The sequence below is a fragment of the Mesoplodon mirus genome (assembly GCF_964341445.2).
Source record: "Mesoplodon mirus genome assembly, chromosome: 7".
Lineage (NCBI taxonomy): Eukaryota > Metazoa > Chordata > Mammalia > Artiodactyla > Ziphiidae > Mesoplodon > Mesoplodon mirus.
Genome location: NC_138983.1, coordinates 56,570,016 through 56,586,830, shown reverse-complemented (window position 1 = coordinate 56,586,830; position 16,815 = coordinate 56,570,016). Strand labels below are relative to the sequence as shown.

Here is a 16,815-nt window from a genome sequence, read left to right as displayed (position 1 = left end):
TGACCACATCTACAAAATACCTTCACAGTAACGCCTAGATTAGCATTTTGATTGAATAATGGGTATTATAGCCTAGACATAAATAAAACTAACTGCCTCCCACGCCAGAAGCCTGGATGAAGCCTTCAGGGATGGCTTTCCACTAAGAGATTGCTGTCCTTCTTATCTTCCCTCACGGGCTGGGTTTTTCTCTGGACATTCCTGTCCAGCAAATGGAAGTACATTACCTTCCAGGTTCTTTGAGCCTGAATGTAACCCTTCTTTCTACTCAAACCTCTGAAACACTGCAAGACCATTTCATTTTTTTCTTCAAAGTTATTTGAAAATTATCTACATTTTTTAAGTTAAAAAAATTTTACAACAATAAAGAACAATCCAACTAAAAAATGGAGAAGAAGCATTTCTCCAAAGAAAATATACAAATAGCTAATAAGCACATGAAAATATGCTCAGCATCACTGATCACTAGGGAAATGCAAATCAAAACCACAAGACAATACTTTTCACCTGCTAGAATGGCTGTAATCAAAAAGAGAGACAATAACAAGGGTTGATGAGGATGAGAAAAACTGGAATGCTCATGGATTGCTGGTGGGATTGTAAAATGGTGCAGCCACTTTGGAAAATAGTTTGACAGTTCCTCAAAATGTGAAAGTTACCATATGATTCAGCAATATCATACCCAAGAGGAATAAAAACATATTTCACCCAAATACTTGTACACAAATATTCATAGCAGTATTGTTGATAATAGCTAAAAGGTAGAAACCGAAAATGTCTATTAACTAATGAATGGATAAATAAAACATGGTATAGAATGTTATTCATCAATACAAAGAAATGAAGTACAGTCAACCCTCCATACCAGCAGTTTCTGCACCTGTGAATTCAATCAACTACAGATCAAAAATATATTTTAAAGAATTCCAGTAAGTGCCAAAAAGCAAAATTTGAATTTTCCTAGGGAAGGCAAATTTATGTAGTTGTAAAAACACATTGTATTTGCAACTATTTACACAGTATTTACATTGTTTTAGGTATTATAAGTAATCTAGAGATATTTTAAAGTATAGGATGTGTGGGGCTTCCCTGGTGGCACAGTGGTTAAGAATCCGCCTGCCAGTGCAGGAGACATGGGTTCAAGCCCTGGTCTGGGAAGATCCCACATGCCACGGAGCAACTAAGCCCGTGCACCACAACTACTGAGCCTGCACTCTAGAACTCGTGAGCCACAACTAGTGAGCCCCCGTGCTGCAACTAATGAAGCCCATGTGCCTAGAGCCCGTGCTCCGCAACAAGAGAAGCCACCACAATGAGAAGCTCCCGCACCGCAGGTAGAGAAAGCCCGCGCGGAGCAACAAAGACCCAACACAGCCAAAAAATAATAATAATATAATAAAGTAAATTTTAAAAAATAAAATAAAGTATAGGATGTGGATGTGTGTAGGTTATATGCAAATATTATGCCATTTTATATAAGGGACTTGAGCACCTGAGGATTTTGGTGTGTGTGTTTTGGGGAGTCCTGGAACCAATTCCCCGCAGATACAGAGGGTCAGCTGTACTGATACCTGCTACAACATGGATGAAACTAGAAAACATTAAGTGAAAGAAGCAAATCATGAAAGGTCACATATGTAATGTTCAGAATAGGCAAATTCATACAAAGTAGTGGTCGGCAGGGGCTGGGGAGAAAGGGGATTGAGAGTGACTGCTAGAGGATATAGAGTTTTGTTTTGTTGTGTTTTTTTGCTGGGCTGCATGGCATGTGAGATCTTATTTCCCCAACCAGGGATCGAACCCACACCCCCTGCAGTGGAGGCAGGAAGTCTTAACCACTGCACTGCCAAGGAAGTCCCAGGATACAGAGTTTTGTTGGGCTGCGCCCCACAGACCTACAAGGCCTGTGCTTGCCCAGCTTCAAGACTGAAGAAAGAGCCCGAAGTCATCAACAGAGAGATCGATGATTTAATGGATGGGGGGGCTTACACGTCCGAAGCAAGATCCTGGAGTGACACCCCACGATGCACGGCAGACGGGGGCAGGATATGGTGGCAGTTTTCGCTCCGAGGTAAGGGAAAATTACCAGTTATAGGGGAATTGATGTCAGGTGGGCTCATTAGTTACCAGGGAAACCAGTATCACTGCCCCTTTGATAAGAACAATTAACAGCTGGGGCCTGGGGCAAGTATGTAGGAAGGTCAGTCATTTGCGTAGGGTTTAGGTGAAGCAGGCACTGGTCTGGCAGGGGATTCACAGAGAGTAAGAGAACAGCCATCTTGAGTGGCCTGACCACACAAGTTTCTTTTTGGGGTGATGAAAATAATCTGAGACTAGATAGCGGTGATGGTTGCACAACTCTGTGAATATATCAGAGCAGTGAATTGTATACTTTAAAAGAGTGAATTTCATAGTATGTAAATTATATCTCACTAAAATTATTTTTAAACTTTTACATAAGAGGTTTTGCTCCAGTTGCATTTTGATATAAATTTCAGAATTTTTTGATAAATGGAGATAATATAAATTATTCTCATTATATTATACTCTCTAGAAAATGTAAGTAGTAAATTTTAATTTGATAAGCCAGCCCACTATTCTCTAAACAATATATTATCCATGAGCTGTTCATCCACCAGAGACATTTGAAATAAAAAATACTTTTCTCTCTGCTAATGGCTCTATGTACCACAGTTACAACAGAAATGTAAAAGTTAACTTGTTGGCTTGTTAGTCTCAATACATTGTAGTTAATTAAACAGCCTCTCAAAGCCAGTACATTTTAGTTAATTAAACAGCCTCTCAAAGCCAGTACTGCTGAAGCTGTTTCCTACTATGCTCTCAGCACTTCTCACTTGTCGATCCACACTCTTCCCACCCATCTGCACAGCTGTGAAGATTAAAAACAATCTCAGTAGTAACCATCATAGCTTCAGGGGTCTAGGAAGCCCCAGGAATTATATGCAAAATGTGATGTGTGTGCATTTTTTCCTGGGCAGCGTCTACAACATTTATCAGCTTCTCAAAGAGGGTCATTGACCAACATTTTAGAGATTTATGTCAGGTCATGCTGCGTTTAGATTCTGTAGTGGCATCTGTGGTTTTAGTTTGCCAAGCATCCTTTCCCCTTTCCCTTTTTTCTCATCATAGCGCCCCCCCTCTTTGGTTGGGGAGTGAGGAGACCTTTCCCTGAATTTCACACTGATGCTGGAAAATCTTCTCTTTTCATCTGTTACTAAATCCAGAGAATGTCATCTGGGAGCTGTCTGCACTGTTCCCCCGCCCCATCCCACTTTGAAGGAGCCACCAAGGGGAGGAGGGAGAGCAGGGAAGAGGGGCAGCACCCAGATTCCCTGAGGCCAGCTCCACCCTACCCTCCCTCCTTTCCGTCCTTCTGCAGTAGCAGCAGCAACTGTAGTCTGGAGAAGGTAGGTGTGGGACATTCCAGACAGACACAAGGATGGAAAACAGCGTGGTTTAGGAGAACTGATTCCTGGGGCTGCACGGAGGGGATGAGCTCAGAGGCAGATAGGATCAGCCCTGGCGGATCCCCCAGCAAGGCACGCACTGCATGAAGGTCCGAGGCACCGGGTTAGCTTGAGGTCAGGATTACAGAAAACCAGGAGCAAGACAGGGAAGCTTAAAGAGCCAAGCTGTGCATCCAGGACTGGGGTGATGGCACGGTCAAGCCCGGCTGGAGGAGGATTGAGCCCCGCCCCCAACCGAGGAAGGAGGGCTGGCTTCGCCCCCCACCGGGAATCTGAGCGATGCTAGTCCAAGACCACCTCCGAATCACAGATGACTTGTTATCCAGTGAACTGAAGGTCAAATAGGGGATCAGTCGGTGGGCCTGGAACTGGAGAGAAAGGACGACTTTCTCTAGGATCTATGTGCCCCCTCTCTTTGACACCCCCTTCCGGTTTCCACTTGGTAGCACCTTCCTGATCCCCTTATCTCCAAGGTGCTTAGGGAAATGTCCCCCTGCAGAAGCCTTCTGGGACATGCTGCTCTAGTCGCCCTGGAACCATGAGCCCTGCAGCTCCGGTAAGAAAGAGATCTCTGGGACAGGAGAAAGGGCCCAGGGCAGGGTGGGTTCCCTTCTCAAGGGATCTTTCAGGCCCTGACAAGCTCTATCCTCTGAATGACATCCTGGGTCTGCTCCTAGGTGGCGGTTTGTGGGGCTGAGCTATTCAAGGAAATGATCCTGGAGGAACAGACTGTGGTGGTAGATAGAGAAACAGTCTTTCTCTAGTTGGGCCCCTTTCAATCCATTTTTTTTTTTTTTTTCTTTTTGCGGTATGCGGGCCTCTCACTGCTGTGGCCTCTCCCGTTGCGGAGCGCAGGCTCCGGACGCGCAGGCTCAGCGGCCATGGCTCACGGGCCCAGCCGCTCCGAGGCATATGGGATCCTCCCAGACCGGGGAACGAACCCGTATCCCCTGCATCGGCAGGCGGACTCTCAACCACTGCGCCACCAGGGAGGCCCTCAATCCATTTTTGACTGTCCTAGAAATACCTTTCCAACCCATAAATTAAACCACCGAACTCTTCACCTTGAAACCCGCAAGCCCAAGCTCCAGTCATTATGTCATAATGCCCAAGCTCCTGAGCCTGTCATCCAAGACCTTCAGGTTATATCCTTGCAACCCCTGCAGCTTCATCACCTGCTGATCCCCATGCCCTCCCCACCCCCACCCCTGCACTCTACTTTCCAAACACGCTGAAATACTGGACACTCATACTCATCCTTCAAGACCTCTTTCAGCCTCCTCTGGGAAGCCTTCCTGAACCTCTTGGTCAAAGTCAGAGTCTTCTTTCCATTGTCAAACCATACCCTGTGCTTTAATTGTGTGTTTATGTTGTCTCCTCCACCAGACGGGAAGCCGGGAAAAGAAGAGGAAGAGCCTTGTCGGATGCTTTTTTGTGCCCTCCACTAACGCCCGGTGCCAGGCACAAACTGAGTATCAAGAAAACATGGCAAAACTAGGAGCCTGGTTTCTCCTTGTAATTTACATTTTTCTAGAAAATTAGAGCTCAAGATTCTTGGGAAAAAAGTATTTCATGATAAATGAATGAACAAAATAATGACTTAATAACAAAATAAAATCGCAGGTGCGGCCTCTCACCTGTGCTCCGGTTGGGCACAGGGCTACCACCCACGAGAGGCTGTATATTGATTACCCATATCTAGGCCTGCAGACTACAAGTCCCAGAAGGCCTCCTGTCGCACATCTCTACGCGCCCCGCCCCCTCCCTGGTGGCGGGGCGGGACCGGAGGGCGGGGCCCCGAGGCAGCTAGACCCCGGGCGCCGCCTGGGGAGTGAACAGCCCCGGGCGTTCTGGGGCGCACAAAGCGCAGGCGCAGCGGGTTGGGAGGCCGCAGCACCAAGTAGCGGCCGTTTTGGCAGCAGCGTCGCAACAGGTGTAGACAGGTGGGTGCATCAAGGGGGGTTGGAGAGGGAGTTTGCACCTGGCCGTCTTATCTGACCTATGTCTGAGCTTGAAGATGGGAGGGAGTAGCAAGAGAAGCAGGGACAAGCCCGGGCCTTCCAACCCAGGTGTGCCAGCCAGCCCTTGCTGCGCAGCAACAGGTGTGAGCTAGTGGGGGGAGGGGCGAAGGCACCAGCTCAAAAGTAAGCTGCGCTCAAGATCAGAGGGCACCTGGATTCCAATCCAAGCTCCGTCACACACATGGACAAGTCACATGCTATAGCTCAGTTTGTCCATCTGTAAAATAGGAGTAAAGATCCTACCCATCTAGTAAAGTACCCAATAGAGTTGCAGTGGGGCCCAAACTTTGCTGTACACTGAATCACCTGGGTATCTTTGAAGACTATCAGTGCTTACCTCCTGCCCCCAGATATTCTGATTTAATTATTACTGGGTATGACCTGTGTATCGGGAGTTTTAAAAGCTCCTACTAGAATAATGGTTAGAAGCCAGGACTGCTGGGTGTGAATCTTGTCTTCACTGCTTAATAACCAAGCAAATCTGCACAAGTGCCTGGACCTCTCCAGGCCCCAGTTTCCTGGGAATAACAAGGATTATTGTGGGGCTTCAACGAGATACTAGATGAAAGCACCTGAGAAGTATACCTGGCACAAAGTGCTCGATCAATCATAGTTGCTGTTGAACTATTATTTTATGCACTTTGTAAATGGCTCTGGTGGGGTTCAAATGTGAGGGAGGCTTCTCTTATCATGAAAGTCCCTCATTCATTGCCATGATTCTAATATTCTCTGCTGCCAGCGTTTCAAAATTCCAGGGTTTCTAACATTTTAAGAGTTCCTCACTTCAGTCTCTACCTGCCTGATGGACATGCTTTTACAGATCTGGAAGTGGAGGCCAGGGAGAAGGGACTTGGTCAAGGTTATGGGGCTGAGATTGGAATCCAGGCTTCTGACCCCCAGCCCCACCCCAGCGCAGTGGGTGGCTGCCCTGCTGACCCGACAAGCACAGTGCTCCCATTATGTGCCTGGAGCAGAGAATGGGGAGGAGACAGACAGGCTTGCCCTTGTTTGTTTACTCACACTCCTTTAAACGTTTCCTCGGTGGCTCCCCCAGGGACGACAGGGGTGGGGGCTTTTCTCTGAGGAGCTGCTGTGGAGCAGCTGATGAGGCCCGTGTGTCCTGTGGCTCCTCTGACAGGTTCCGCCTGACTCTACCCTGGAAAGTCCTTTTGAGGAAATGGCCCTGGTGAGGGGCGGCTGGCTGTGGAGACAGAGTGAGTGACCCTGGGCCAAGCCCTCATCTGTCCTGCACCTTGTCCAGGGGCAGGGATGAGGAAAGTGGCCTGTTGGACCTGCACAGTGAACCCTTCTCCCAAGAAATCATGCCCTTTTTATCCTCCCCTCCTTTGTCCATACTCTTGTCTCTGTCCGGAATGTCCTTCACATTCCTGACTGCTTGGTAAACTACTTATTTTTCAAGACCCAGCTCAGATGTCCCCTTCTGTGAGGAGCCTTCTCTGCCTTTTCTCTCCTCACCACCCCAGCCCCTGCTGTAGCACCAAGCTGGGTTAGTGGCCCCCTTCTTCGTGCCCAGTGCCTCATACATACCCCTGTTATAGCCCTGATAAATATATAACCATCTTTACCTGTGGGCCTCACCACTCCCCCACCTCATACTGGCTTCAGACTGTGAGCACCTCAAGTGCAGGGACTGGGTTTAATTCTCTGTGTGTCCATAGCACCCATACCCAGGGCTGGCCACAGAACAAGGTGCAGAACAAAATGAAAAATGCCTCTGTGCTTTGGAATTTGTAAAGCTCTAGGAAGATCTCTTATGTCTTTACCCTTTTCTGTAAAGATTTCCAGTCACAAAATGTCTAAAGCTAGGGCTCAGGTTTCCAGACCCACCTCTGACCAGAGTCATGATCTGAATCAGAGCTGTCCCGGGCTAGGAGCTCCCCACACCCTATGACCCGTACTCGCTCCATTCAGTTCAGCAAACACCGAGTCTAGGTCCTGCTGGGTGCCGGGACAGGTGAGGTGAGCTATGGCCAATCCCTCTGCTCCCCATTTGGTGGAAGAGGCAGACACTACACAAATGACTGTCACCTGGGGCTTGGCCTTTTTTTCAAGTATGCTCACAATTATAAGCAATAATTGTACACCCCTCAGCAGAATGGATGCAATGGAAATTAAGTGTTTCCTTAAGGCAAGCACTTGATGACTAATTGTTTTCTGTTAATTCTTGCATAAACCATATTCTGCATTCATACAAAAACAACGCTTTTTCTCCGACAAACTGTACATATAGAAACATGTTCAATTGGACATGAATTTAAATTTGTGGAGGTGCTCCATGTCTTGTGACACTTAAAAAAAAAAAAAAAAAAGATTTCCAGCTTCCCCCCAGGAAAGAATCTGATCATTTATTTACCATTCAGCACATTTATGGAGCCCTGACTATGTGTCAGGCCCAGTGGGAGGCAATGGGTGAGCAAGACAGAGAGAGGCCCTGCCATCATTTCAGGGAGTAGACGGGCAAGGACGGGGTGGTTATGACACTGGGGGCTGGGGGTAAGGGGACTCTGGGAACCCACCCAGGGCTCCTGCCCCCCCAGCAGGCTCTGTGATCAGCCTGCCTGGCGGGTCTGGAATATCGCACAGGCTCCATCCTCCGCCGCTGGAAGCGGAATTGGTTCGCCCTGTGGCTGGATGGAACCCTGGGCTACTACCACGACGAGACTGCGCAGGATGAGGAGGACCGCGTGCTCATCCGCTTCAACGTCCGAGACATAAAGATAGGCCAGGAGTGCCACGGTGAGCAGAGCCCCTTTCTCTCTGGCACTGTGACTATGCCCGCCCCCCCAACAGTGTCTGTCTGAGAACACCTGCTGTTCTCAGGTGGAAGGCTCTTTGTGGCTTTCAGAGGCCTTCCATAGACATTGCTTCTGGGCCTCTATCACCTCCAATTCATGTGGGTGTGAATTAAGAAATCAGTTCCTTATTGAGTTCCTACTCTGTGCTGGACCTGGGCCCTATGCTGGGTCCACAGAGGTGAGTCAGACACCATTCCTGCCCTCTCCAGTGCTAGGAATGGAAAAAGATGAAATGAAATAAGGAGGCTCAGAGAAATTAAGTGACTGGCCCAAAGTCACACAGCAAAATCTCCTTGATCAAGGCTCAGGCCATAATTATATAGGGAAACTGGGAGATAGATATACCTAACTAGAGAAGCAGGCAATGTGGAAAGGTGGAAAGGTCTAAAGAGTTGAGCAGAATCCCAAGGAAAGTGTGTGGGATCAGACGAGGTTGGCAGTGGCCAGTAAAAAGGACTCAGAGAAGTCAGTTCCTATTCTTGTTTCTGGTTTACTGGGGAAACCTGGGGCCTGTGCCCTGTGGAAACCCCATATATGTGTGTCTGCCTTTAGATGTGCAGCCCCCAGAGGGCAAGAGCCGAGATGGCCTGCTGATCGTGAACCTACGAGAGGGCGGCCGCCTGCACCTGTGTGCAGAGACCCGGGATGATGCCATGTGAGTGGTTCCCAGGAGAGGATGGGGTGGGATCTTGGGGAATATGACCAGACGCCTCCTCCTCATTGGGCCTCTAGTTCCCTAAAGGTAGGTAAAGGGGACAAAGACCAGTGAGCATGGTAGTCTCAGTGGAAGCTGGGCAGAGTGGATTTGAATGGCACATGGTGATTGGTATGGTATCCAGTAAACTGATATGGTTAGGGATGAATTCAGGACTGTTGGGGGAGGGGTGTGCACCCCTACCTCAGGTGTGTGGTCCCTGATCACTTAGAGTTGGGTATCTAGCAACCTCTGAGGTGAGCCCTCGCTTGGGGGTGATACAAAGGAACAGGCAGCCCCATGGCATCCTCAGAGGCCCTCCTTCTCACTCCCTTCCTAGAAGATGGCCTGGGGCAGGGGGTACTCTGATCTGAGGGATAGACCCTAACCTGCCTAACAGAGGCAGCCCGTGGGCCCCCCATGTGAGATGCAGATCCACACTGAGAGACTGGGCGTGTCTTCCTCACTCACATTCTTGCCCTTCCCACTCTGGCGGAGGGTCAGTTGGCCTTTGTGCTATAGGAGAGTGAAAGAGATGGGATGTGTGGGAGTAGGGGAGGCTGAGCTCCGGGTAGACAAAGCACAGAGCCGCCTTGTCCACCCCAGCCAGGTGCCATGGCAACCAACAAAGGCTCAATTGTCCGGTGTCCACTGGGTGTTCCCGGGGCTCTGGGGTCAGAGCACTGGGGAACTGAGTTTGTAGGTTTGGGATGTGGAGGTGGCTGCAGCCAGAGAACCAGCCTAGGCATGTCAGAATCTGAACTCCTAAGGGACCACCCAAGCCCAGCTGTCTTTTGTCTAGATGGGGAAACTGGAATTTCTAGAGGGAAAAAGACTGGGGACTAAGAATGCATTAGGAGGCTGCAGCTCAACTGAGGGCTTGTCTATGTGACAGGAGCAGCAGAGGGGGTCACCTTTGTCTACCCAAGGGAGTCACGAGGATCTCCCCCTTCGCAAGAGACTAGGGCTAGAGGCTGGGTTGGGGAGGAAAGTCTAAAATGTGGGGCCCAATCTCCTTTCTCTTGAACTCCCTCTTCATGGTCTGGTGGGTTTGCATTGCAGAGCATGGAAGACGGCACTGCTGGAGGCGAACTCCACCCCGGTGAGCCCCCTTCCCCACCTGTCTCCTCCCCACCCCTACCTGCCATGGAATCATGGGTGACTCAGATTCGGTCTCTGCCAGCCAGCAGTTCTCAATTTCCATATATGTAGGTGACTGAGTCCCGAGTGGAAAAGGACAGAAGACATCCAACTGGTGCTTGGAGGAGGGAGAGGCCTCCAAGAAGCCTTGTTGAAGGGGGTGGCATGTGAGCAGGGGGAAAGGAACTATCTTTAATCCAGCAACATCAGGTGTGATGTAGTTACAATACCAGCTACTCCCCTCAACCGTCCTGTGAGGTTGGGATTATTGTTCTCTCTCTGCAGATGATAAGATTGAGTTTTATTCATCCACACAACAAATATTTACTGAGTTCCTACTATGTGCCAGGCACTGTGCCAAGGACCAGGGATCAGAGGGTAGCTAAGGAGATGTGGGCCCTGCTTTCCTGGACTCAGCCTAATGGGGAGCTAGACGTGAAGTCACAAATTACAGAGTTAGTGATTCCATTGCAGTGGTGGTAACTTCTCTGACAGAGACAGGCAAGGCGCATTCAATGTGCATCCACCTTGATGGCCTGATCCAGGTGGGAGTCCAGACAAGGCTTAAGATGAGACCTGAAGGATAACAGAAATCAACTGGGTGAAAGGGCTGGGGTGGGGTGAAGGGAAGAGCTTTCCAGGCAGAGGGAACTGCAGGTGCAAATGCCCTGAGAGGGGTTATGATGCTGGCAAGTTGAAGAACAGAAGGAAGGTTGGGGTGGCTGGATCTCAGGGAGAGAGAGAGCCGTGGGGGAAGGAGGGTTAGCAGAGCCAGGCATTAAAAGCTCTGTTAAGGATAGTGGTTTCTGCTAAGAACACTGGGAAGTCATTGAAAGTTTTTAAGCAGAGGAACGGCATGAGCAGATCAGACCAGACTTGTAGTTTTAAAAAGATAGTCTGGCTGGTAGGTAGGGAATGGATTGTAGAGGGTAAGAGTGGATGCCCGGAGACCTGTTAGAAGGCTGGGACAGTGTGCAGGTGACCGCCTGGGGGTCTGGACTAAGGCCTTGCTGGTAGAGACAAGCTGATGAGGATAAGACACACTTAAGAGGTAGAATCAACAGAACTTAGTGATTGATGGAGGTATGGTTTTGAGGAGCTGCCCAAAGGCGTGGCCAAGCTTGGCCTCAACCCCCATCTGCCTGACCCCAGATTCTGTGCTTGCTCCTTCTACCTGTGGCACGGTGGAGCTCCTTCTCATCTAGAAAAAAAAAGTCCGCTGGGAAGTAGCAGGGAAGACTGGGATGCATTTAGAAACTCCCTCAGGCATTCACCTGCTGAGGGCCAGGCATTGTGCTTGACCACCTGGCATTGGTTGTATCATTTAATCTTCAATAAGAAGGGGTAGGGGTTGGTATTTTTAGTTCCATTTTATAGCTGGGGAGCTGAGGTTCAGAGGGGAATTGACTCATCCAAAGTCTCATCATCTTAAGTCAGTGGAAGAGCCTGCACTGAAACCTAGGTCAGTGTGTCTAAAGGCCAGGAGTCTGGCCTGGCTGGAGGGTAAGGTGTGGAGGGAAAGAAGTAGGAGACATGACCTCTGAGGAGCCATGTCACAAACGGCCTTTAAGTCCAGGTGAAGGAACTGAACTTTATCCTGAGGGTTGTGGGGAGCAATAAAGGGCATTAAGCAGGGGGGCTGTGGTCAGGCTTTGGAGCAGACTCAGGCTTCTGGGTGGAGGCTGTGTAAGAGGAGGCTGGGGCAGTGGTCAGCAGGGTGGAGGAACCTGGCTCTGAGCTCCAAACACACTTATGCAGGGCAGATCAGTCCCACCCAAGAGGGGCAGGAGGAAGGAGGTGAGGGCTGACCGTTCTGCACTCTGTGACTCTATGAAGCTGCCTTGTGTCTTCTCTGCCTATCCACCTTCCTGCTGCTCTGCTTCCTAAATCTCTCTACTCTGACCCTCCACTCCACCTCCCCCTGCTCTACACACACACACACACACACACACACACATGCATACACATACGCGCATCCCTCTGGTCCCTAGGCTGGCTCGAACTGGGTGTGTTTGTACTTCTGTGTCTTTGTACTAGTGTCTGCCCATCTCTGAGTGTTCATGCCTGTGTCTGTCTGTCCTGTGCCTAATAGGAGTGACCTGTGCTTTGTCCCTCCACATCCTGCAGGTTTATACCCCACTCTGGGTGGAGGCTCCAGGAGGAGCCCCTGACCCTGGCTGTTCCAGGGAACACAGGGCCGGGGGCACAGTCAGGAGCAAGGCTGTGGGGCCAGTGATGGGTGCAGGTGGGTGGGCAGGCAGATCAGAGCTGTACTGTCCTCCCTGGAGACTGGGAGCCTCAGCAGCCTGAAACAGGCAAAGGTGGGCTAATTCTGGAGAGACACTACTGATCCGTCTTCTCTGTGTAACTTCGGCAAAATCACCACCCCTTCTGAGCTTCCCACCATTACCATGGGCTGAGGAAGAAGAGGATACCCCCTTCCCTTGCCCAGCTGGCAGAGGGCTCTGCTAGGGCCTGTGAAGAGCTCCGAGTCTCTCCAGATGTAGAGGGCTTCTGACACCCCCCTCCCTCCCCTTCTTGGGTTTCTGTGGCTTGAGCAGGCCCCAGCTGGAGCCACCGTCCCTCCCAGGAGCCGCCGGGTTTGCCCCAAGGTCAGGTGTGTGACCCGCTCGTGGAGCCCCTGTAAGTTTGAGAGGCGGATCTGGGTAAGTGCTGGCTCAGCCCTCCCGGCCTCCATTCTGGCACCAGGATGTGCCTCCAACAGTGGGCCCAGTCACATCCCTTCCCTGCTCACAAACATTCCATGGCTCCCGATCGTTCATAGGACACCAACCACAGCCCTGCTTTCAAGGTCTTCGGAATCTGGCCTGGGCCAGACTTGCCCACCTCATCCCCCTCATCCCCTGCGCTCCAACGGCTCTGCTCAACCCCCTGCTCCCAGCTATGCCCAACCTTTTCTGTCTCTCCAGCCTTTGCATGTGCTGCTCTATCTGCTGCAAAGACCCTTAATTTCCTTACTCACCTGACAAAATGATGCTTATCCTCTAAGATGCACCTCAAAGGCTGCCACCTCCTCAGGGAGGACTTCCCAGACCTCCAGGCATTGTCACTCCCTCCCACAACCCACTGCATTAGTGCTTAGTCCTGTCTTCATTCTGCCTGATTTCTAGTTCCTTTATTTTTTTGTTTTGTTTTGTTTTGTTTTTTTCCGTACGCGGGCCTCTCACTGTTGTGGCCTCTCCCGCTGCGGAGCACAGGCTCCGGACGCGCAGGCTCAGCGGCCATGGCTCACGGGCCCAGCCGCTCCGCGGCATATGGGATCCTCCCAGACCGGGGCACGAACCCGTATCCCCTGCATCGGCAGGCGGACTCCCAACCACCGCGCCACCAGGGAGGCCCTAGTTCCTTTATTTTTGTCTCTATTCTCCCAGGAGACCTGGAACTTCCTTCAAGGCAAGGATCAGGTTAGGTCAGCTCTGCCCCTGTGGAACCCCCTTTTATTTCCTGGCCAAGGCCCAGGCCGCCCTCTCCATAACCAGGAGAGTAGAGAAGTCCATTGGGTTTCTCCAAGTGTCATCACTGGAGAGCTGCTAGCAAATATTAGACTATCTATCAAAGGAAGTAGGGAGCCATGGAGAAGTTTTGATCAGGGGAGTGCTAGGTAGGAAGCCAGGGCAGGAAAATGGCATCGTTGGGAGCTGGATGGAGGGGCTCAAGTATTAGAGGACAAGGGCCTTGTGGGGAGGTAGGGTCTTTCTTCAGGAGCTTGCTGGTATCTGGGGACCCATTTGTAAACTTGGTGTGGTGGCTCTGTGGGCCCAGAAGGGCCTGAACCAGGTGTTGGGGGGAGGGGACAAAATCCGGGCCCAGCTCTCCGGCAGCTGACCAGGCAGGGCTCCCCAGGTGCGCATCTACAGCCCGTACCAGGACTACTATGAGGTGGTGCCCCCCAATGCTCATGAGGCCACATATGTCCGCAGCTACTATGGACCGACATATGGTAAGTCTCCGGCCCACCCCTCCCCCTGCCTCAATTCCCGCCCCTGGTCTATCAGTAGGGGCCAGGCCCCACCCTTTTAGTGACCATGGATTTTCCCAGGTGGGACCCTCCGCAAGGCCCCCTCCCCATCCCATGACTCAGAACGGTTCTTGAACCAGAGCCCCTCCCCACTCCAGAGCTGACCTCTTCTCTAGGCCGGCCCAGCAATACCCATTCTTGAGCTGGTAGCGACCCCTGGTGGCTAATGCGGGAAAGGCTACCTCCTCTCACTCCAGGGTCTGGCGGTTGGGAAGGCCCATCCATCATCAGGTGCAGTCTGGAGTTTCTTAGAGACCCCGGGGTTTCCTTGCCAGTCCATCCTAGCCCCACGGTCCCAGAACGTCCGTAGCAGATCCAGGGCATAGAAGCCGTGGGAACAGAGCGCGCGTCCTTCCCGCATCAAGCCCTCAGTGTCTCCCACTGAGGAGCGGGAGAGTGGGCTCAGCGCCTTATCATGGTTTGGGCTGGAGTCTAGCAGAAGGAGGCAGAGGATCTCTTTGCTCCCTCCTCTTAAGTCCCTGGCCCTCACGGGCTCTCTCTCCGCAGGCCCTGGCGTGACGCACGTAGTGGTCCGGGAGGATCCTTGCTACAGCGCGGGCGCCCCCCTGGCCATGAGCATGCTTGCGGGAGCCGCCACAGGTGCAGCACTCGGCTCGCTCATGTGGTCGCCCTGCTGGTTCTGAGCCCTGGATCCTGCGCGTAGACCAGAAAGACCCCTTTCCTGCTTGGTCCCACCCTCCACCATCCAAGCCCTGTCCCACTTGGCCCCTTAGTTTCCATTAGCCCCTTCTGGGCTCGGATCGTTCCTCCCACTCCCCACCCTCACCTTGCACATCAGAAGAAGCTATCATCCCAGGCACAAACATAGCTCAAAATTCTTTTGTCTACTGCTAGACACCCCAGAAATCCGTTATAGACACATATGGGTATGTTTCGCCCAAACACGCCAGGACACAGAAAATGCAACTCATGGGTCTTCAAGTTGCCCAGGCACTGGAGACACAGGAATCAGGTTCTTTCCTCTGGCAGCTCCAAGCTTGGTGGGGCAGACTGGAGTAAACAAACACTTTACAAGGTGGAATTATCAGTCTTTTGACGGTATGATGGCAAAGAGTGAGGAAGGTAGGCTAGGAGTAAAGTTGTTGGCAAGAGTGCAGAGCCGTGAACATAACGGCACATCCAAAGAATTGAATGGGAGTTCATTTGGGCTGTGGTGTGGGCAGGGGTCAGCTCATGATGGCCCTCCAGGCTAAGGAGGTTGCTGGCTAAGGGGGAGGTGTGAGCTTTTTGGAGGGACGTTTCATGATTGCACCATAATGAATATATTGCCTGTTTTAATACCCAAACACAAAACACTCCCTGAGTTTAGCCCCATCCTTCCCAGCTACCAGATTCCTGGGTCCTTTGTTCCTTCAGTGTTCAGAAAGCACCTGTTTTCCATGTCAAGATGCCTGGGGCAGCAATTGAGCTGAACCTGGGGTCCTCTTCCTGGGGGGCAGGTGAGCTCTCTTTGTGACTCGCCCTAGGTTGGTGCCTCCATCAAGAAATGCATTTCTGTTCCCCAAAAGCTTGGCCCTCTATCCATAGCTGTGGCTATCACCATCTCCATCACCATCAAAGAGGCTTTGTCTCTTCCTTCACTCTGGGGGAGATGGCAGTGTTCACCTCTGGGACCTGGTCCACCTTTGTCTCAGTCCTGAAGGCCCCACATGTGCCTCCCTGCAGGAGGGAGGCCCAGCAGTCTCCCCATTTGGTCCCCTTCTAGTCTCCTCCCCCATCCTGTCCCAATCACTAGTAGAAATGCTAACATCCCTGCCCAGTAGCCAGAGTAGCCTGCTAAAGTTCCCTTGTAGATAGGGGCTCCAGTTGCCCTGCTGCAGAGACTAATAAAGGTGTGGTTGGCTCTAGCCCTGACTCTGGCTTTGTTTGTTCCCCCAGGGGGGCCCTGTTTCCCTGGAACACCTCTATGACTCAGCACCTGCTAGTGCCTTCTCTGGTATAGTGAGAAGAGTGTGGATTCTGAGGTCAGGTAGAATTGGTGGCAGCATGTTAGCTGAGCAATTTAGGGCAAGTCACTTAACATTTCTGTATCTTGCTTTCCCCACCCATAAACTGGCAGGTTGAAGTTGGCTGTCCCTGAGGGCTTGAGAGGACAGGCTGCATCAGAATCTCTGTCATCTGAGCTGATGGATGATCCAGGTCATGCCCTGCCTGCTTTCTGAGAGCCCTGTGGTGTTGGGTGGGGTCTTTTCCAGTAGGTTCCCATCCTTCTAGAGTTGAATCAATGAGTTGGACTTGAGACAAAGGTGGCCAGGGAAGGAAACAACCATCTTACTTCAGGCCTTTTGAGGCTGCAAGTAACAGGAACCCCCATGCTCAAACTGATTTAATCCCAAGAAGGGAAAATATTGGGCCACATACCTGAGAAGTCCAGAAACTGCTTGGTCCAGGGACTCAAATATTATCACTTAGACTTTGCTTTGTTTCCATCTTTACAGCCACTGGGCTGGCTCATTCAGAGGTTGCAGTGATATTCAGCAGCTCTAGACTAATGCCCTCCTTGGTTCAAGTCTAGCCAAGAGAGCTTCTCTTCCTCCAATAGTATGAATGAAAGTCCTGGCATGAACTTTTATTCAAACTGTTGCACATTAGCCTG

General features: G+C 51.0%; 1 protein-coding gene across 2 annotated transcripts; it reads left to right on the top strand.

Moving 5' to 3' along the window:
* The first annotated feature begins 5,311 nt into the window (after positions 1–5,311).
* On the top strand, positions 5,312–16,066 carry PLEKHB1 (pleckstrin homology domain containing B1). Of its 2 annotated transcripts, XM_082627674.1 has the most exons (8): positions 5,312–5,431; positions 6,648–6,723; positions 8,114–8,266; positions 8,878–8,980; positions 10,082–10,121; positions 12,721–12,825; positions 14,024–14,120; positions 14,706–16,066. In XM_082627674.1, the coding sequence occupies exons 2-8, from the start codon at positions 6,687–6,689 to the stop codon at positions 14,840–14,842; spliced, it is 672 nt and encodes a 223-aa protein (XP_082483800.1). In that variant the 5' UTR covers positions 5,312–5,431; positions 6,648–6,686; the 3' UTR covers positions 14,843–16,066. The 2 variants fall into 2 exon arrangements, with proteins under 2 accessions (XP_082483800.1, XP_082483801.1); XM_082627675.1 differs by lacking the exon at positions 12,721–12,825.
* The last annotated feature ends 749 nt before the right edge of the window (positions 16,067–16,815 follow it).